Raw genomic sequence first — 21,718 nt, forward strand, 5'->3', positions numbered from 1 at the left:
ACCCTTCCTTTCACCTCATTTGCTTTTATGTTACTGTTCCCATTTTGGTCAACTGGTAAATTAAACGTTAGTTCTTCTGTTCAAGTATTAATTACAAGAAAACACAACACATTTTTAATTAAAATGCAAAAACTACAACTTCTGCTTTAAATATTATACAATCACCTCATCATTTAAGTTGCTGTTGTCTTGTATTGCTTTAATCCACGCTAACATATTATCTCTGTCCTCAGCTTGAAACAGATACTCGCGGTCTGATGTGGTGAGTCTAAATACATTTTTCCTCTTGGTTTCACAGTACGAGATGTCTATCAAGCAAGCATTGATGCTTATAGGTTGTTCTTCCTCAGAGAGGGCCACTTGTTCCTTTTTATCCTTGTACAAATAAAGTGAATGACCTCGAAGAACAACATACAGTTGCTTCCATGGCCGAATGCTCCCACCAACTCGCTGAAAAACAGCAACCAAGGTGTCAGATTGCTTACTTGTTATAGTGCCCCTTTCTGGACTGCAAAACTACCTTCAGAAGTTTTACAAAGAAAAGCTGTCCACCCGGCTGGCAGAAGGACTTCACAAAGTAGGATTCACTAATTGCTTTCCATTAGAGGAGTGAAGAGCTCCATAACCTGCCCTCCCACACCACCCACTGAGTGAGTGAGTTCACATGTGACAGCAGGTAAGAATCAGAATGAGACAATTTCTGGTCTGGTATTTAGGGAACTCTTGCCCATGCCTTCTAAACTGCCTCCAAGTCAGAATGGCATTTTCACACCATGCCAATTCCAGACACCCAGTTTTCCTTACGCTTTAGTCTATATTTGTGCAGCAGGTTAATTTGAACTCAACTCCGCAACAGTCACAAAAATTACAACTTTTTGCATTATTAGGAAAGAGGAAAAAAAAATGCAACTACACCTACCAAGGGACTGATTGTTATTATTTAATTAGTCATTAGAAATTAGTTTACTTCAACAGATGCTTTGAAATGTAAAACTAAAACAGTCTGGAAAGCAGTCTGTAGACAAAGCTGAGGAATTGACTGAAGTAAATTTCTAACAGATCTAAAATTTTTACATTCTTGTTGATGATATTATCCCCTCCAAAAAAATTAAAAAAAACCTAAACAGGAAGGCTTGAAGTTTCTTATCTTAGTTTGTCACCAGCTTAGCATTTGTCCTAGCTCAAAAACCCAAACATGACAGGTACCTTTCCTTTGTCTGTAAAAAGCTGTCGAAAATGGAGCCATCCTTCTTTGGAGGCATCACCGAACACCTCTGAAGAAGAATCTTTTCGGGAACCAGAGTCTTCTGAAGATTTCTGGCTGTCTGGGACCTAGAGCAAACATCACAGAAAGAATCTCACAATGTAATTCTATAGACATTTGCCTACAGTTCCTATGTTCAAGATGTTTCTCACTTTAAAAATGTCCCCATGAATATGGTCCCAGAAAAACATAATTTCACAACAATACACACAACAATAGTGTATAAACTTGCATATGTCTTGCACATGCCAAGAATACTTTGAGAAACTTCATGAATCTTAGATTCTCATTAGTGAGTTTTCATAAAAGGCCACCATATTTAATATGCTTTGTTTACAGAAACTGAGGAAAATGAAAATCAAGGACCATGCGATGAGTCCCAGGAAAAAGAGACCATGTTTACTTATATGATGCATACATCAGCAATGTGATCAGTAGCAAATCCAAAAAAACTTCCTCTGTTTAGCACATCACTTCATAAAACAGACCTGTATAATTCAAACCATTTGTCACAGCAGTATGGGTAATGTTTAGGAGTTGCTATATATATATGTTTACCTACCTTAATCCCCTTTAAACTAGATACATGCTTAATGGATCTGTTGAAAGAAAAACAAATGTTAAAATGAGATTTTAGACAGTTAAAAAACCAGATGTCCAAATTAACTAATTTTTCCATGAACTCACGATTTTCCCTCTTCTCTGTAGTCGTCCAGTCCTTCATCATATGACTTTGATCTCTCAGTTTTTGTGGCAGGCTGGCTATCCAGGACACTAGGCCGGATGGATTCTACAAAGAAATAGAAATCTTTGAGTACGCAGGAACCTGAATTACATTTTTGCGATTTATTTCAAGCAATAAAGCGTTTACAATTTTCACTCCTGATCGCCAGAGTGTGAAAGGAAAAAAGTTGCAAGAGAAAAAGAATGAAATCAACGCTCACCATGATCATGTGAAAGCTGTCGCCGAATTAAAGGGATTGGAGATGTAGGACTGGGAGGAACAGCTGTTATAGCTGGTGCTTGAGAAGCAGATGCAGAAATAACAGCAGAAGCAGGAATGTGTGCAATATCATGGTCAATACTAGGACTAGTCGGTTCATCTACAAAGGTAATATGCCATATATTAACATATTAAATGCATTAAATCAAATGCTCAAATCAAATAGCTGTCTGAACTTCTCATTACTGGAATATCAATATCTTAAACATGAAGTCATTCTAACAAACAGAAGGGTCCAATTAATTCACACTGTCAAAGGTACTCTTTTTTCATTAAGAGAAGCTTGTTTCATTTCACAGAGATGTTCATTATAGATTAGAGACAAAGGCAAAAAAATCATTGATTTTGCTGTGTGCGAAAGAAACAGGAATTATTTGCTAGTCTCTCAATATTATTTGCAAGTAGAGAATTTTTGTTTCTATGCATAAGCAAAACCCACACTTATTGTATCAGTAAGTTTGAACTCAAGAGACAGATATCTACAATAAAGCAGGGGCAGACTTTCAAAAGCCATTTGGTTTAAAAAGTGTTCCAATTAAAGAGCCAAGTTACAAGCAAACAAAAAAAGCATTTTAAACAGCTATCTAGCATTCAAAGAACCAATCCCCCCATCCTCCATACATTCAAATAAAGCAGCAAGTATTCAGACCTTCAGGACTACTACATACCAATCAGTTCTTCCACTAATTGTTCATAGAAACGACTGCATGCCATACATGCCCAGCACCTCTCAGTCTCAATAGCCACAAGGGTCATCATGAAAGATTCCAAAAAGCTTTAAATATTCTGGTATTTAACATGTTTCTTACAAGATGGAAGAAGCCAAAAGATGAATTTTCCATCATTTTGAGAAAAGAGCCATAACATCTTCTAGAGTACATTACCAGCACTAAAAAAATCATTCTACTTCACACTCTGGTAGAGGAGGGGATGGAAAAGAAAAAAATCAAGTCACGAGCAGGGGCTGAACTGTACTGCCTTAATGAATATGAATGTACTCTAGGTGCTAAGAATTGTAATATGCAGAGCTACTGAAAAGCCTATTGAAACCAATGAACACTCACAGACAGAGGTTTATTCTTTGCTTTGTGCGAACACAACTGCGTGTGCTGCATTGTGCTGCTCCAACAGTCACTAACAGTTCTGTTAAGGCAGCACTTGCACCATCAAAATTTGGCAATGTACATTTAGAACAAGGCAATAAACAAAGTACAGGACAGTTTAGCAGTAACATGCCTCTAAATTGTCTGGGGTGAAAAATATAGTAACTTTTGAAGTTAAAAAAGTATATACCAAAAAACCCAGCTGCAAACTAGAAACGTTAATAAAAAAGAAAAGCAACAGAATTCACACTAAACCCTGACGCTACAATTAAAAAAATTCCGTTTTATTTGCATCCAAAGTGATAAATTAGAAGCATTTTCAGATGACTTCACAACAGCAACTAGGACACGGGAAAAACCTCAGCTATATTTCAATTTCAAACCTACAACAGCTCAATTTCTTATTTTTTTTTTAATCTGCTGAGCTTCCCTGAAATGAACATTGACTAGAGAATATAATCACTCACTGCACAATTGATTGAGTTATACCATGCAGACTGGAAGCGCTCAGGTTAAAGGTAATTATGTTAACAGACATATCTCAAATGCCATCGTCTCTATTCCCGAAAGTTATAAAAACACTAGCACTTGAAATAGATCTGTGCGAGCTGCGAACACAAACATGTCTGGCAACACTACAGTATTTCCCACAACACTTAAATCCAAGAATTCAGATGAGGAAGAACAAGTCTGTAAGTTCCTGAACACAATGATAATTATTCAAATCTTTATTACTTCACAGTGGATCTAATTCCCAGATGAATCAAAATTAAAGTTGTTTTAGGAATATGCAAATTTTAGAGGAACTGCAAATGACATTGGTGTAGGAGAGGCCTAACTATTCAGTCCCTGAAGAGGCTGAAGGTCAGCTAATAGCAAGGTTTTATGTAATATAAAGTGATGATGGAGTAAATCATGACATACACCATAGGAGTTTCTGCCTATTAATTTAATGTACTAGCAAATGCCACTGCTGCTGTCCAGTAAGAAACAAAACCCAACCAACTACGTATTTTCCTTGTATTTTGATCTTTCTTTCAAGTGCTTGCGACATTTGTTAACCTTTTCAGTTTCCTTGACTGACATATTCGCACCCCAAAACTCCTCGCACAGCATGTGAACAGATGTGTTCAGCTCATCCACCAAAGGAATGACTGTGTCCAAAATGCAGTGAAGTGCACAGAACAAATGAGCCAGAAGAGAAACCACACAAAGTAGTTCCTTTTCAGGTTGCTACCTCAAATTATTGGCATCTCTCTAAATACTTGCAACAAAAAGGTCAAAGACTCCACAGAAAAGATTATTCTGGGATGTGCCGAAAAACACCCAGAGGACAATGCAGTCATTGGTCAGAGCCAGCACAGGAAGGAAAGTCCTGCTTGTCAAGCCTGATTTCCTTCTACGACAGGGTAACCCACTGATCTAGGAAACCAGCAGATGTAAGCCTTTTGAACTTCAGCAAAACTTTTGATACTGTCTCTCACAGTGTCCTTCTGGAGAAAGCATCCAGCTCACAGCTGGACAACCCTGTTACGCAATGGGTGACCAACTGGATCATGGGCACAAAGTTACAGTGAATGGGGTGACCTGCCACTGCTGGGGTTCCACAAGGATCCATCCTCGGCCCAGTTGTCATCCACATCTTCATTTTAATCACCCAGACACGGGACTCTAAGTAATACCAAATAATTTTGCTAACAATATTAAATTGTCAACTCCTGTCAAGGGCAGAGAGAGAGACCATTGACAAGTCAGAAGGCTGAGCAATCATATAAAGTTCAAGTGCCAGATTCTGCAGCTGGGATGGGGCAACCCTGGTTGTGTGTAGAGGCAGGGCAATGAGAGGCTGGTGAGCAGTGCCACAGAAAGGGACCTGGTCCATGGCAAGTTGAACCTGAGCCAGCAGTGCCCTGGCAGCCAGGAGGGCCAACCCTGTCCTGGGGGGCATCAGGCACAGCACAGCCAGCAGGGCAAGGGAGGGGATTGTCCTGCTCTGCTCTGCATTGGAGTGGCCTCACCTCAAGTGCTGGGGGCAGTTCTGGGTGCCACAATGTAAGAAAGAGATTAAACTGTTGGAGAGCACCCAAAGGAGGGCCACAAGGATGGTAAAGGGTCTGGAGGGGAGCTGTCTGAGGTCTGTTGAGCCTGGAGAAGGGGAGGCTGAGGGGAGACCTCACTGTGACCTTCAACATCCCCACAAGGAGAAGAGGGGCAGGCACTGATCTCTTCTTCACTCTTGTGACCAGCAACAGGACTCAAGGAAACAGCACAAAGCTGAGTCAGGAGAGGTTTAGGTGGGATATCTGGAAAAGGTTCTTCACCCAGAGGATTCTTGGGCACTGGAACAGCTCCCCAGGGAAGTAGTCATAGCACAAAGCCTGACTGAGTTCAGAAAGGGTTTGGACAATGCTCTTGGGCTCATGGTGTGATTCTTGGGGTGTCTTGCTCAAGGCCAGGAGTCAGACTCAATGATCCTGATGGGTCCATATGATTCTGTTATTCCAGGACTACCTTATGTTATACTTTTCAACCACAATCTGTTTTGCATTATTATCTATGAAGTGACACAAGGACTGGCCATCAGAACCAAGCCAGCACAGTGACAGAGCATCTCTGGCCAAGGGGGGATGCCACTTGTCACTTCTGTTTGCATGAGACTGCAACTGGTCAACAGCTGCAACTAATGATTTTCAGGAAGAGCCCCTCAATGCAAAATCATTTATGGGGGTAAGACATTGAAAACTTGTAATACAACACAGCTCCAACCACAACTGACTGATCCTCTAGCTAAGGCACAGAGAAATTTGTGTATCAAAGTACACTTGTATCACCATGCAGCTGGAGACTGGGGGCCTACAGGGCTAGAGAGCATCTGCACACAATGTAGGTGAGGTGAAAAAACCTGATACAGACAGAGATTTCTACAGAATGCGCTCAGAGGCAGAACCACAGATTTCAAAACTGAGAATTTCATGAGCAAAGCTTGACTAACAGGACATACTAACCCCACTATGTGAATGAGCAACTAAGGAATAAGTATCAAGCAATTTATCAGCCATTCAAGGAAACTGACACAAAATCACTGAAAAAAAAGCACAGATTTGCATTATAACCTATTAAGCTGCTACAACACAATTTTATCATGATTCATATAGCATTTCATGTGTTTGTTTTATCTCATCTCCTGAACAGTCCCTTAAACATTAAGGTTTGAAAGGAACAACCTGAACACAAAAGGGGGCACATTTTGAGAACCTCAAATGTAATTTAAATGAATCACAGAATTATTCAGGTGGAAGCAATCCTCAGAAGGTCTCTTAGGCTCACATTCCCCACAAGGTAGTGTTAATGCTGAATTCAGACCATGATGGTGAGGGCTCTTACCCAACAAGTGCCAAACAGAGGGGGAGATTTCCCTCAATATTCTGCACTGTGCTCTTTCTTATTGATACAGACCAGGAAGGTCTAAGTCTAGTGTTGCCAAACTTAATAAGCATATGCTATCTCCTCTCAAGGTCATGAACATTAAACAAGATGGCCCTGAAGAACACCACTTGTATCCAGCCTTCAGGCAGAACATGAACACTTAGGCACTACCTTCAGATGCATTTCACTGGGTTGCATGGACAGGTATGGGTTGAGCTGCACTGGAGCTGTCTTAAGAATGCCCTCTTTATCCAAGCTAGTAGTGGTTGATTGTGGGGTTTGTGTTTGTTCTTGAGCTTTGGCTGGTTTGTGGTTTCTTTTTCGTATTTTTTTTTTGTCGTGGTGGGAAAGCAAGGGAGAGAGATATTTAAGGAAGTCGTTTAGTTAACTGAATCATACACACATGGGAAACAAATTCACAGAGAGACTTTAGCACAGCCACCAGCAGGGATGCTTTAATAGGGATTATTAACAGAGAAAGGTGATTCCTCCTCCAATCCATACAGATTCAGTTCGCCAAAGCTTTTGTTCACTAGTAATAAAAAATTACTGGAAAAAAAACTCGCTTCCCAAAGCTAAAGTCATTCTTCACATTTATTCCCCTTCAGGCATGGCAGTCTTGCAAGCAATATTTCAACACCTTAAAAGGCCTTAAGAAGGAACCATGTTATTTAGTAAATGTTTTGCAGACCACATTACTTTTTAAAACACTAACTGGGCATCTTAATTTAAACAAACAACATGAATATGTGGCCACAAAGCTTAATTCAACAAGTATGTATTTTATCAAAGACTATTGACCTGATTTAAAGATTCAGATCATAAAAATGTAACAGCTGTGTAGTAATACACACTTTAAAACAGCTTTACATTTCCCATGAAGAATGTTGAGACAGCATGCACCCCCAGCAACAAAAAATTGTCCAACATACAATTTCTCAAAATGCATGTGTTGAAGGAGATAACTGTATTTTAATATTACTGGCTTTCTGACAACTCTACCAAATTCTTGGATTAGGTATTTGTTTATAGATGCTCCTGTAGTATTTAATGCAATTTTGGTTACTCAGATTTTGTGTAAATGTAGCAGTGATCGATTGCAAAAGGCCCAGCCTTCCGCAGAAAGCTAGAGGTAGCTCATGCTGCTGTCTGCAAAACAAAGGGCTAGAAGAGTCATTAAAAACATAATTTTCATTCAGCTGAGCCACAGATGTCAAGGTTCCCTCTAGACTCAAACAGCATCTACCTGACAGCCATTACAGTAAGTATTCTCGTAATTGCCTCTCTATTTCAATAGTTCACTCAAACAACAGGCTATGGGGCTTTGGGATGCAATTTAAGAATAAATCTTGCATGTCAAATTAATTTGCTTACGTAACAAAAGAAGGAACAAACTATCAAGTACTCATTAGTAGAATTAAAAAAACCCTAATCTTCTCTTTATGGAAGGACTGACAGGATGTGCAGCGACCCTGCAGGACTGGCTTTAGAGGCACTGCCTTACTGCATTTCAGCCCTTTGTCAAGACCCTTTTGCGCTCCATATCCTTGGCCTGTCCAAGTACTCCACAGTATACCACAACGGCCTCTGCATTTTCACGATGCACCAACAATACCTTACTCTGAAGTATTCTTCCTAAATACAGTAGATAAAAGCTTTAAAGTCTTGCCCTATGTCTAACACACCTTCTGTGCCTCTTGGGTTAGACTGGCTCCAGCTTGCTACAGGCAGCACTTCCTTTGAAGTACAGACATGTGCACCAATGTCCCTTCCTTAAACTCAGCAGCAGTGGGACAAAAGGGGTAGAGAAAAGCTGAGGCACAAGTGGTGCAAGGGACAGCACAGTAGGGGGACAGAGACTGCAGGGAAGCAGTACCAGTGAGAAGAACACAGAAAGGAAGGAGAGAGCATGGACAAGAAAACAGAGGTTAGGAAAAATATCCTCAACCACACACACAGGCAAGGAAGTAAAAAAAAAAAGTCTGCCTCAAAGAAACCCCAGAACAAGCTGCCAGTAAGGTAAACATAGACACACTAATGTAGGCTATTTTTCTTAAAAGCCTTTTCTTAAAATCAAAAATCCATGCATACAATTTTACCAGTAGTAAGAAGGCCAGAAACAACCAATAGACAAAACCAGATCATTGAATCAAAAGTAAATGCTATGGAATTAACCCTGCCATCACATAAGATAGCACAAAGAACTAAAAAATGCCGCATAGCAGTGACTTCTTATTTCAAATCCTGCAGTACAAAACTGCTGCATCTTATAATTCAGCCTGCAAGGGTAAAGACTCCCTCACGTATTGAATTCCAAAGCTAAAACACCTGATTTGGAAAAAAGGCACCTCTATTGCCTGGATTCCTCATGACCTGCTACATCATTTTTTCAAAAAAGAATCTTTAAAAAAATTTTTTTTGCTAGTTTTTAAGTACTTCCAGCACTAATTGTCTTTACAAAGAACATCTTCATGTATCTACTTTATGTAATTATCCTCATGTGGTTAAAATAATAGAATGGAAACAGGTCTGCATGCTGAGCACATTCATGGTTCTAAGCCCCAGAAACACACTCGAACAAGCTTCCTGAATCATCAAATCCAGTCCTCTGCTAATGCACTCATGTAAATAATATGTTTGTTATACTGACTATGTTTCACACAAACAGAAAAGGCTTCCCAAGGTTATTCTTCATGTCAGACTATTGTAAAAACTGTATCTATTCAGGTCTATTGTTTATTTCAGTGTCAAACAAAAGTTTAAATATCTCTCTACACAAAGCAATTCTAAAGGTTCCTGCTTGCCATATTACCCCATCACACCAAGAAGTACAATTCTCAGTATATTTTTTGCTGCCAAGATCCCCGACAGCATTCCCTTACTACCTGCAATTATTTGAAGATATAATGATACTCTGAGCATGATTTATGCTTTGAAAATATTACTATCAAACAAATCTGATGCTTCTACTCAATTAGAACTCTTCTAGATGTTATGAATGATTGTTCCCAATTTTAAGTTTTAATTAAAAAAATATTTTTGAGTTATAGAAGCATGTAAATGGTATTTAAAAAACTAATTTGTAATTTTGCACTTTGGCCGCTATACTTCAGAATACCATGATGATTTGAAAACTGTTCTTTGGATAAGAAACACTGAAAATGTTCAGCCTGGAGCAACAGTGATTTGGCAGGCCACACTGTAAAACCCTGGGAAAAAAAAATAGGAGACTGATGCTTATCTTAGAAACACTGATGACATGTTAAAAGCTGTTCCAATGCCATCACTATAACAATGGAAGAAACAGTCCTCAAAAATGAACATTTGTCAGCCCTAATCTCTACTGCAATTGCACTTATATTTTCATAGTTTGGAACAGCTGGCAATAACTTGCAGAAAAGAAAATTATCACAATAGCTGAAGATTTTCATCTTGACTGCTAGCAGTTTTGCCTTAAAACACACCATATCAGCCATCAGTATTCAGCCACCATTTGCCCTGAAGATATCCACACATTCTGAGATGATGAACCACAATCTCTGCTGGAGAAGTCCAAGGTTTTGAGTTTCTCCCTCCTCATAAGGAGAAAACAGAACGAGTACATTCTTTCAAATGCTTCCTTTCTGCTTATGAGAATGTTTCTGCTTGCTTCTCCTAACTTGGCCTATTCCTACCATCATAACCTTTTTTTCATAGCGTGTTGTGCAAGCCTATCAATTTATTTTCTTATTTCAGTTGCATTATTCACATTGTCACCTTCCAAGCCTCAGCAGCCTGCAGAGAGAGGCATTAAGATGTATTTGGGGGGATAGGGAAACAATGGCACATAATCCACTAAGACAAGACAGTAAAGTCTTTACACTTTCCACAAAGTACCTGGAGTTGAGTTACCTAGGAGTTAAAGGTAAGTATTGATAAGGTAAAGCTATACACCCCTGCTTCCAGCACTAAAGAAGATAAATTCAATCACATGTATAATAAAGTTGCCTGAAAAGCTTAACTAACAGTAGGTGGTGTAGAATGTTTCAACTCCTAATTCCTCAGTTAATATACTTTAAAAAATATACAGTAACAACAAGAACAACATAAAGAAAAAGAAAAACAGGGCTGAGCAGAACTCAGTGTAAATGTACCTGGTTTCCAGTATCTGCTAATCAGCAAGTACCCAAGTACTTTTATTTATGACATGTTTGTAAAAAAAACAGGTCATGAAATAAAAACAAAAAACCAAAAACATTCAAAAAACCTAACAAAGCAAAAACACCAACAAACCTCACAAAAACATAACAAAAGGAGGAACCAAAACCCCAAACCAAAACAAAAAACAACCACAAAAACCAATACCCCCTCCCAAACCACCAATTTTTTGGTTTTGACAACTAGCATGAAGATCAGCTTTTAAAGCAGGGTGGACAGCAGAGTGTGTCTGACTACCAGCACAGAAATTGCTGTGGTGATTTGCCTGCACTAAGGGCAGAAGCAATAGAGAGACTGATTGTAAGGTGGTGAGCACAGAGAAGCTGTGGATGCCCCATCCCTGGAAGTGTTCAAGGCCAGTTTGAACAAGGTTCTGAGTAACCTAGGTGAAGGTGTTTCCAATGATGGCAGGGGGTTAGAACCAGATGGTCTTTAGGAACCCTCTCAACCCACACTTTGAATTTAGTCAACAGGAGACATGTTTTAGGAAAACACAGACATACACTAAGGGAATAAATACCATACAGTTTCAACTGTGAAATCCCTGGCAAATATTTATTTAAATCAATACAGGGGATTGGATAAATTTTACTGGAATACAGAAGAGAATTGAGAAATTTATGGTACACTTAAAATCACATTTGGCTCAGAGATACTTTAAAGCGCAAATAGTGAGAGAATAGAAAGTACCAACATTAAGTACCACATATCCTTGTCCTGTTCTTATACCTTTCCTAACATATGAGTTTCAGTCACAGGGAGAACACTCATCTAATTTTTACAATATTTTTGTGTTCTCAAAGTCTGGTCAGATATTTTTATCTGGCTAATTTTACCTCAGTTATTCTCAAATTAATACTGGAATGAAGTCACCTAAAATTTTTCTAGGGTAAGGATGTGCTAAATATTTTCAAAATGGGATCGCACCTCTGAGGAAAAATCTTAAGTACTTACATGATGCTACAGTATGCCTAAAGAAAAACTCTATAATAGAATGGCTATGAACTTTATTTTAAAACAATTTTGAACTTCAAGATGATATTTAGCCTAGGGTTTTTAAACATATCCATTTAAAACTAATTTTCACATGACAGGCCTCTGCAAAGTTGGAAAGATCATCCACCCAGTAGTAATGGCCAAAGCACTAAGCTCGCCTGACAACTACACATGATGCACTCAGGTCAAGTATTGAAGCAGCACCCCCTTTTTCTCCTATGGGTAGTTCACTCAACTCAATATGGGAGTTGGATTAACCTCTTTTACATTTCTTTCTACTCTACACTAAGTACTGTAAGAAGCAAAAAAATATTTTCAACCTTGCTGCAAACCTCAGACACGCATACTAGACATTTATGTCTACAAAATGTATTAAAAGAACTATATTCTGAATCAACATTTTCTCAACAGTTACAAAGCTCAAAAAACAGCTTGGGTTGGAAGGGATCCAAGCCCCCTGCTGTGGGCAGGGACACCTTCCACTAAAGCAGGTTGTTCAGAGACCCACCCAACCGGGCCTTAAATACTTGCAGGAATAGGGCATCCACAGCTTCTCTGGGCAACCTGTTTCAGCGTTTCACCACCCTCACAGTAAAGAGATTCCTCCTTATCTTTTATCAGCTTAAACAATCCAATGCCTCATGTCCTTGCACATTCTTGCAAAAAGTTTCTCTCCATCTTTCTTGTAGACTTCCTTCAGGAGGAAGGCCACAATTACAGCCCCCCAAAGCCTTCTCTTCTCCAGACTGAACAATCCCAATTCTCTCAGCCTTTCCCCATAGGAAAGATGCTTCATCTCTCTAATAAACTTGGCCCTCCTCTGGACTTGCTCCAACAGGTCCACATCTTCCCTGCTGGGGATCCCAGAGCTGGATGCAGCACTGCAGGTGGGGTCTCACCAGAGCAGAGCAGAGGGCAGAATCCCCTCCCTTGACCGGCTGCCCCCACGCTGCTTTAGATGCAGCCCAGTGCACCCCCAAGCCCTCTGGGCAGGGCTGCTCTCACTCTGTCCATTCCTCAGCCTGTGTTGATACCAGGGGCTGCCCTGACTCAGGGCACCTTACATTGGTGTTCTTAAAGACCACATTAGCTTCCCATGTCCCTGCTTCTCGAGTTGTCCAGGTCCCTCTAGATGACCTGGACATCTGGATGACCTGGATGATCCCATCCTTCAGGTGTGACAACAGCACCTCTCAAGCTTAGTGTCATCAAAAAATCTGCCAAGGCACACTCAATCCCACTGTCCATGTCATTAATCAAGATATTTAATATCACTGGTCCCAGTAAGGACCCCTGAGAGACACATCTATCAGGATGTTTAGCAGCATTCTACTTTCCATTCCAGTGAGATTAACTCATCAAAAAAATTACCCAGTAGGTCAGAAAACTACAATTTGCTGTGCTCTAGCACAGAAATCATGCAAAAATTGCAAGTCTGAAAAATGCACATTAAACACCACAATTGCTAATACAGTCACTGATAGAGAAAATGGTACTTTATTAGTCTAGAGAACAGGTGAGACCTTTTCTGGGTAAAAATAGTAGACTGTCACTAGACTAACTTGTATAGTTTGAAAAAATAAAGAGCACTTTATCAACATAGCTTCTCTGGACCTGAAATAGAAATAGCAGCTTTCTGAGAACCACAACATCCTGCATTTAGTAGCACATGGAAAGTAGCAAAGTGTGCAATACCACTGTATGTTTATCTGTAAAGCTGGCAGCTTCATTATCCCACAAGAACAAGTGCTTACCTGAAGAGTTTGAATACACAATATTTTACCTAATTTAAAAAAAAAAAATCCATTTCTCCCCTAGAAGATATTACTGCTACCTACTGGCTTTGGTCTGAAGAGGTCTCTCATTTCTATTAATAAATTACACCCAAAATTTAAATCTCCCTGCTTCTGAACTGTCTCTTTGAAAGGCCTAGTGTCAAAAGGCCATCATCATCTCACCACGATCCCTGCAAGAATCCGCTGTAAGGAAGCTCAACAGAAACTCTGCTTGGTTTTCCGTTTGCGGCGCAGGGCACTGTACTTATCTAGAGCTAAAATCACCCTGATGTTGTGCTGTTCTCAGAAGCCACAAATACTGCTGCAAAAGCCAACTGTTCCTGGCTGAATTTCTACCAAAATATGGTCCTGGCCATATCTACTACTTTTAACAAGCAGAAAGTGGTGATAAAAATAGACACACCACAAATATTTTAAACACCACACATTTTAAAAGGTAGCAATCTGTCACCTTGGAAGGTATTTGTTACCCTCCCCCAAATTTACATTTTGCACTACTTCAAGTATCTACTGTAGAAGTGACTTCAGTAAGTGTATTAAATTAGTCTATCCAATAAAACCTAAGAATGCAAAAAACCCTACTATATGGATATAAGCATAAGGGAAATAAAGCCATCTGCCAACTCCAAGATACGTCTTCATTCAAAGTAAGACCCTTCTCAATAATGGGAGAAGGAAAAAAAAAACCCAAAACCCATAAGAAAATCCTAAACCAAAACTCCAGTGATTTTCCATCTGGAGAGTTAAAAAGCCTTAAACTGAATTTCAAAGCAGATCTAGGGTTTTAGCCACCTGATTAAGTACAGCTTTTAACAGGTGAAGTTGTAATTAGGCATAATTACAGCAGAACAAGCAAAGTCAGAATAATGCATATAAACTCTAACATAAGAAGTGGTCCACTTTCATAACATCTCATGCTCTTTCTATTCAGAGAGAATATTCATTATTTCCTCCCCAAGGAAACATTCATTATTTCCTATTCATTATTTCCTCCTCAAGGTGCACAGCCCCTGCACTGGCACAGGGATTTCTTCCTAGGAAGACAGCCACAAGGACCATGCTGACTCAGATAGTGCCCAGGCTCTAGAAACATCAGGTTTCAGTATTTCTGGAACATTCAGGAGGTTTCATTCCAAAAGGCTTAGAACAATTTAATCCCATGTGTTGTTATGCCAAGAGGCTGCAATGCATAGTTACAATTTTGTTCCTTCTGAACTGCTCAGCTGCTACCAAATACAGCTCAACTGACGTTGACTTCAAGGCTTCTTTGAATTTTAATCAACACTTTTCTCTAAAATATGGAAGCAAGTCACATAAATAAAAGTTCATGGGAAATCTTTGACAAAACCAAGAAAGGAGATGGTGTATAAAAGGTTGGGCTTGACTTCACCCATCTTGATCTGACTTTTAACGTGACATTTCAACTGTACGGGATTAAAATACTTCCAGCAAACACGGAATGTTTGTCAGGAGCCCAACAGTGATTTTAGGCAGAGTATTGAAAAATCCTGCACAAATATCAGTTACATGCCTCACAAACTTTGCTAATCCTTAAAGCAAGATTGGCTGGGTCTGAAGAAGAACCTAAAATTACACTGATGCATCCAGTAATAACAAGAAGGAAAAAGATCTATACAACCCCCATTCAAAATGAAAAACCCAACAAAAGCAGTATCTGCTAGCTAAGAAAGTACTTTTTAATGTCTTACCAGTATTTTGTCAAAAGAACAGAATTATTGTATCTTTTGTATGATTTCCATTTTCTAATGAACACAAAGCTTCTTTACTGTTTTTTGGTTGTTCACTTTCAACTAGTACTGGATATTATAGATAATGCTAGGGGGAAAAAAATCACTGCTTCAGATCCCCAACAGAAGACAATTATGCTAGGACATGGCATCTGTAATTCCCTTAACCTAATGTGTAAAAAAGAAAAAAAAGGATCATTAAAAAGAGTTGTTTTTCACACAGATGAGTCTGAGAATCAAAATTCCATATTCAGTATTTTCTAAATACTTCCTACACTAAATTCAAGAGCACAGTGAGTCAGGTATAAATCAACTCCTGTGGAAAATGATGCACAGACATCCAGACTACAAAGCATTAAATCAGCCACAACAAAAGAAAATCCAACCCAACAACAACAGCAGGACAAAGACAACAGAGGCATTGACTACTTGGATAGAACAGAAATGCTCTGCCACTGTAACTCTCTCTTCAGCAGAAGACACTAATTCATCACATACCCAACATTCAATATAATTTTTTTTCTACTATATCCAATCCTTCCTTTGGTTCTTTTCCTCTTCAGTGCCCTTCCCATAGCTCTCTCACAGCACACAGGCAAATCATTTTGCCTTCTCAGATTCTGCTTCCACAAACCCTTTCATTTGTATCCGCATTAGCATCTTTACTTGCAAATCCACTTCTTTTTATTGCTATCCCTTCACCTGAAACAGCTTTTATCTATTCCTCATCTATATCAGAAAGCTTTCACCATACTTATTCACATTAAAAACTTCTTTTTTCCCCACAAATTGCTCTGATATATGGATTTGCATCCATATCCTCTCTGTACTGGATTCCAAGTATGTTTTATACTGGAGAAGTAAAATTACTTGAAAGGTGTTGCAAATGCCAGTTGTCCACATATGTAACATCACAACATTATATGGAGTGATACCAGATGGAGTTATGTAACACAGACTTACCCAGAGGGTAAAGAACACTCTAGAAAAATATTACATCACTGTGGGCTTTTCTACATTCATTTTCCAGGACCCCCAAACAAAACAGAATAGTATTTTTCTCCACTGAAAAATATTTCTCATTTTACCAACCCAAAGTTATTTTAGACGAGAGCAATCTCCCATGCCTCTCAACCTCAGGGTTCACAGGAATAGCAGTCAGCTACCCGGCATCTTGTTTTTCATCACCTTTAGGAGAGCAAAGCATTTAATGTACACTGAAATGATTTAACTCACCAATAAATGGAATTGAAGCCAAAGAGTCACCAGGTGGGCTGGAACTCGATGCTTTCCTTTCCTCTATTCTTTTTATGTGGACTTCTCTCCGAGCATCATTAGGTAACCAACAGGTAGTGTCCGAGGCTGCCTCTTGGTCATTTACAGCAAGAATGTAGGACTGATGCCTCAGAGGCTGGGGAGTTTGGTGGCCAGAAGGTGATTTGTCCCGCATGACCACTGTGTCTTTGTCATTTCCCTGAACATCCATTTGCAGACTTTCAGACTCACGAACATCTTCCCTTTCAATACCATGAATCTTTTGTCTGATGGAACCATCTACACTGTCAGAGGTAGTTAAACACTCACTTGTTGGCTGAACAAGTTTGGCAGAAGCTGGAGCGAGAGAGGAGGACTGGATGGTTTTACCAGTTTCTGGTTTGTGATCTGGGGCACCTTCGGCTCGGATCCTTGACTGTTGGTTTAACAGACTGCTTTGATGCAAGTGATTTACTGTTCTTTGGTCTTTGCTGGCAATAGCATCCAGGCCCTGGTTAGGGGGAATCGATGGTTTTGCTGCATAGGGAGCTGAGTTCTTCAGAGAGCTACTTTTAGAACTTCTGGCTGGTGTGAGGCACAACCTCTCTTGTGAAACACCTGCAGATTTTGAAACTCCCCCAGGAGTTTGCGAATCACGAGAAGGCTGTAACATTTTAATATCTGGTGAAACTTTCTGAAAGTGAGAACCAGGCAGAGAAGCTCTACTACCTGTTCTTCTGTTGTCTGAAATATAAGTATTTGGAGCAACAGGAAAATTTTGACCTCGAAGTGACATATGAAATGCATGTTGTCTAGATCTGTCATAAATACCTCGCCGATCATCTTGTTCAGTAAACCCTGTCCATTTGTAAGTCTTTCTCCTATCTCCATTTGCATCTGCAATCATATTCTCAGAATGAAAATTTTCCAGCACTTCACCCTGTTTGCTGAGATAATCCCAAGACCGAGCCCTGTGATTTCTAGCATTGGCTGAAGGCGAAGTTAGAGTATCTTGTGAAGCACTTCGTGGCCATTCTTTCATCAACACGGGATCTTCAAGCCTTTCCTGGGATACACTTCTCTGCCGGATCTGGACAGACTGCGGAACCCTGTCATGAGAGGTGCTCCTGCGCCGTACCTGAGAAGCAGTGCGGTTTGGCACCACCTGATTATACTCAGTTGTGTTCTGAGAAGCTGCCCTTAAGCTATCTAACCTTTCCTGTATTGTTCTGGAGCCATACATGTGCATGCGCCTATTATCAATGTACTCCTTGTAAGTTTTGTAGGTCTTCCAGTCTATGTGCTGGTGGGAGGTCGGAGAACTGTAGTGATTAGTAGAGACTGAAGGCGAGTCTGTGGCTTGAGTAGAAGGTCTAGTGTTTGGGATGCCTTCCGGACATACTACATAATTTGAAGCTTTACTTACTGTTACAGTTGTATCAACTGGTCTTGTTAGTGGAGTCTGGGGAAGTACAATGGCAGTGGACACTAAAGATGGTGGTGATGTGGTGGTCCATGCTTTTAGACTGCTTTGATCTTTTACACCGTATCTTACTTCCTCTGTCCTGTGTGATGGACCAACATGGTTATTTCTGCAAGATGGCAAATCTACAGCCTTCTCAGAAGGCACAATAACAGTCCTTACGGTTTCATTGCAAACACACACGGCTGTATTTGATTTTGCAATGTCTGTTGGTGATGGAGGCACTTGTATTTCCATTCTGTAGGCCCTCTCTGGCTGTGTCAATGCCCGGACTGGTCTACTGACTTGCTGTTTCCCCAGCGAGAAGTCAGAAGGGAGCTTGTCTCCAGCTTGTGCCTTAACAGAGGCTGCGGATGTCAGGCGTGGATAACATATTGGTGGTGGTTCAGGTATGTTGTGGGCGTTACCACTGTAGGCTTCGTTGCCTTTCAGGTAGGCATCTTGGGAATACGCCTGTGGAGAGAAGATTAAGTGAGTATTCGGTAGTGAGGGAGATGGAAAACTTCACCATTTAGTATTTGCATGATCAAGCTTCAGAGGAGGGGAACACAGGTTCAAAATTCACACTCCCTCTAATTTCAGACAAAATGTTAGTTCAAAAGATAAAACCAGCATTCCAGCCCCTTAGTGAGCAGAAACAGAACAAGCAATATCATGACATAAATTCCTTCCCTCAACAATTAAAAATCTGAACTGATGACCAATTCTAGGAAATACTGCGAGTAGGGCACTGAGTCAGGTTTCTCAAAACCCACAAGCACACAACACAGTATTTTTCTCCCCTTTAATTCTGCTTTCTAACATGATACTTCACATATTTTTCTCATTTAAGCCTCCCATTGCTGGAAACTGGAATTTCACAGCACTCAATAGGTTAAAATACTGCATGATAAATTCAACTAGCACTAGAAAATTCTCTATACACTTAGGGTATAAAACAACTCCGTTCACAGTACATATGAAAAGTACAGACAAATAAATATACATGCACACGCACTCCTCTAAGATGTCTTCTACATAAAAGCTACTGTTCCTAAACACATAATGAATAAATTGAAGCAGTAACATATTTTTGTGAGCCAACACCCTGTAATTCTTCTTATATTTTACAGGATACAGCAAGTACGTGGTACACAAAATTTACTGTAAAAATATTAATGATATTTAGCATTTTTAACTTTGAGGTAAAAATAGTATGAAAATTCATATTCACCACTGTCCATGCACTATTGAAACCCAAACTGAAATCTCTAATTTCCTTAGTGCACTTTGCATCTTCATGCATAACAACCTGACTCCTAAGAAAAAAATGGTTATATTATACTTAGTACATTTCTGCAGCATTTCTGAAAGCAGGATTTGTCATTGTGAAATTAACAGAACATTCAAAATAATACATCAATGAAAAGCATACAGCATACTTAAACAATATTCTATTATTGAACAACTTCAGCATGACTTTGTTCAGTTTGAACATAATGAAATAAAGAGCCAATGCAGAGCCTGCCAATGTAACAGAAGAGTAAAATAATTTCTCAGGGCTTTTATACGCTTAGGAGTGCTATCATATCCCAGCATTTCCTGTTCAAATCATAACATGCTCAATTTCCAGTATAACAATGTGCTCTGTCTTAACAGCAGACAGTTATAAAAGCCCAAGTGCAGCCATAAAATTAACATAGAGCAAAGTAGAGAGGAGGGCGAGGCATTTACAATATTGCTGCAATGTTACACCAAGCATTAGTGAAGTGCAAAATATTAAAGCACACTGAGAGAAAACAGACCAAATAACACAGGCACAAACCACAAATCAAGAGATCAGCATTATGAAGAAAATTCAGCTCTGTCTAGCTCATTACCAAACTTGCTGTTTCATAGTCTTGCTTCTCACAAATCATTAGAAAAACATGCCTTACAAAACCATCAGAGAAATGGCTACTGTACATTTCTTACCAGAGCTGTGACATCCTTTGTAAACTGCAGCTGGCAGAAAACAGGAAAACACAGTAAAAACTGCTTACAGATGTAAAGATAGAATTATCTTGTCATATTGATGTTGACTACAGCAAGCTAAAAATACAGCTACACTGATTTCACTGGAAGGTACCAACTGACATAAAGGGCAGTAGAGCATAAAAAATAACTTCACCCTCCTTGTGAGCATGTCCATCTCAGCCTTTAATCTGCTCCTTACATTTATCCTGTACCTTTACAGAAAGCAAAATACATTTGTGCCATTTTGCCTTGTGCATCCCTACAGCCGCCTGCAGAGAGCTCTGGCTCCGTGTGATGAGATTTCCCTTCCACTACAGCAACATCACTGTCTCTCATTTCCCTGGGCTGCTACCATCCATCCCTGCTTCCTGGTGACGAAACAACGGCTTTATTATGCACTTAAAACAGCACGCCCCTTCCTCACGTATATCCGAGCATGACCACCAACTGTCAGCTGACTGCAGCTGCTTTCAGGCTGTACATCTGAAATTAGAGGAATGATGCTGCAGAAATACTCTCCTCATGTGATTTGTAATTTTTTTTTTTCCTCCACCCATAGTAAAAATCAGGACAGACTTCCACTGACACATTTAATGGGGGGAAGGAACATATGAAGATTAATATTTTTTAACCTTTAAATAAATGGCTATTTAAGATCTTGATGGGCTGAAGAGTTAAATTTTAAAAATTTAAACAGATGCTGAAGACTGAAAAACAGATTGAATGAGGTCCTTCTGGCATGCAAGACAAACAAAAACTATCAACTGTCCCCTAATCAGAAAATCGTTACCAATTTATATAGCTGATAAAACAGCTGATATCCCACCTTCCCTGGGATGTGCACATATTACACCAACAGAAAATATCCCATTTATGTTTTTGCAAAACATTCCCCTGACAAACAATGCTTCATTGACTTTGACAGCAGAAAGGCTAAATTCCAAAGCTCGTGTGATCTGATTGTAGCCAGAGACTACAAGTGAGTATAAAAATAAGTTCTCAGCTCCTGACAAAATATATCACAGGTATTAAAATATCACCTTCAGAAGACAGCATTCCCACAGGATCCAAAATGAGATCAGCTAGGTTTTCTCCTCCCCCAAAAAATTATGTTTCCATGATTGCAGGTCTATCCAGACAGACAGACTGCCACTTCTGTGTAAGACAGTTACTGGAAAGTGTACTTCTCCTCAATCTCCACTTAATTCCACCCACTACCCAGGAAAGCACTGAAACAAAGCAGAGCACACTTCCAAGAAAGAGGAATTTTATAGACAAGATTGTTATACTTCCACAGAGCATTTGATATCTTTGTTTCATAACTCTGAATAATGGCCTACAAAAAATAATGCAAATTACAAAGAAACTGATGGATCTGCCCTGCAAGTGTCACACTGAAGGATGTATTATCAGCCTTTTTACTAACGAAATATTTTAACTACTTCAAGCACAA

General features: G+C 39.6%; 1 protein-coding gene across 7 annotated transcripts in view; it reads right to left on the bottom strand.

The window, feature by feature from the left end:
• ARHGAP21 (Rho GTPase activating protein 21) overlaps positions 1 to 21,718 on the bottom strand; it is a 112,326-nt gene that overhangs the window by 12,316 nt on the left and 78,292 nt on the right. For 5 of the 7 annotated variants that reach the window (XM_041408396.1, XM_041408399.1, XM_041408398.1 and 2 more), the window contains 7 exons: positions 20,224 to 20,253; positions 16,770 to 18,723; positions 2,209 to 2,367; positions 1,952 to 2,054; positions 1,827 to 1,863; positions 1,207 to 1,332; positions 166 to 450 (listed from right to left, as the gene is read on the bottom strand). In XM_041408396.1, coding sequence (XP_041264330.1) covers positions 166 to 450; positions 1,207 to 1,332; positions 1,827 to 1,863; positions 1,952 to 2,054; positions 2,209 to 2,367; positions 16,770 to 18,723; positions 20,224 to 20,253 — 2,694 coding nt within the window. The remainder of the gene's footprint in view (positions 1 to 165; positions 451 to 1,206; positions 1,333 to 1,826; positions 1,864 to 1,951; positions 2,055 to 2,208; positions 2,368 to 16,769; positions 18,724 to 20,223; positions 20,254 to 21,718) is intronic. The other 2 variants (XM_041408401.1, XM_041408402.1) reach the window with 2 other exon arrangements.

The sequence above is a fragment of the Onychostruthus taczanowskii genome, unplaced genomic scaffold (assembly GCF_017590055.1).
Source record: "Onychostruthus taczanowskii isolate IOZ18803 unplaced genomic scaffold, ASM1759005v1 scaffold3, whole genome shotgun sequence".
Lineage (NCBI taxonomy): Eukaryota > Metazoa > Chordata > Aves > Passeriformes > Passeridae > Onychostruthus > Onychostruthus taczanowskii.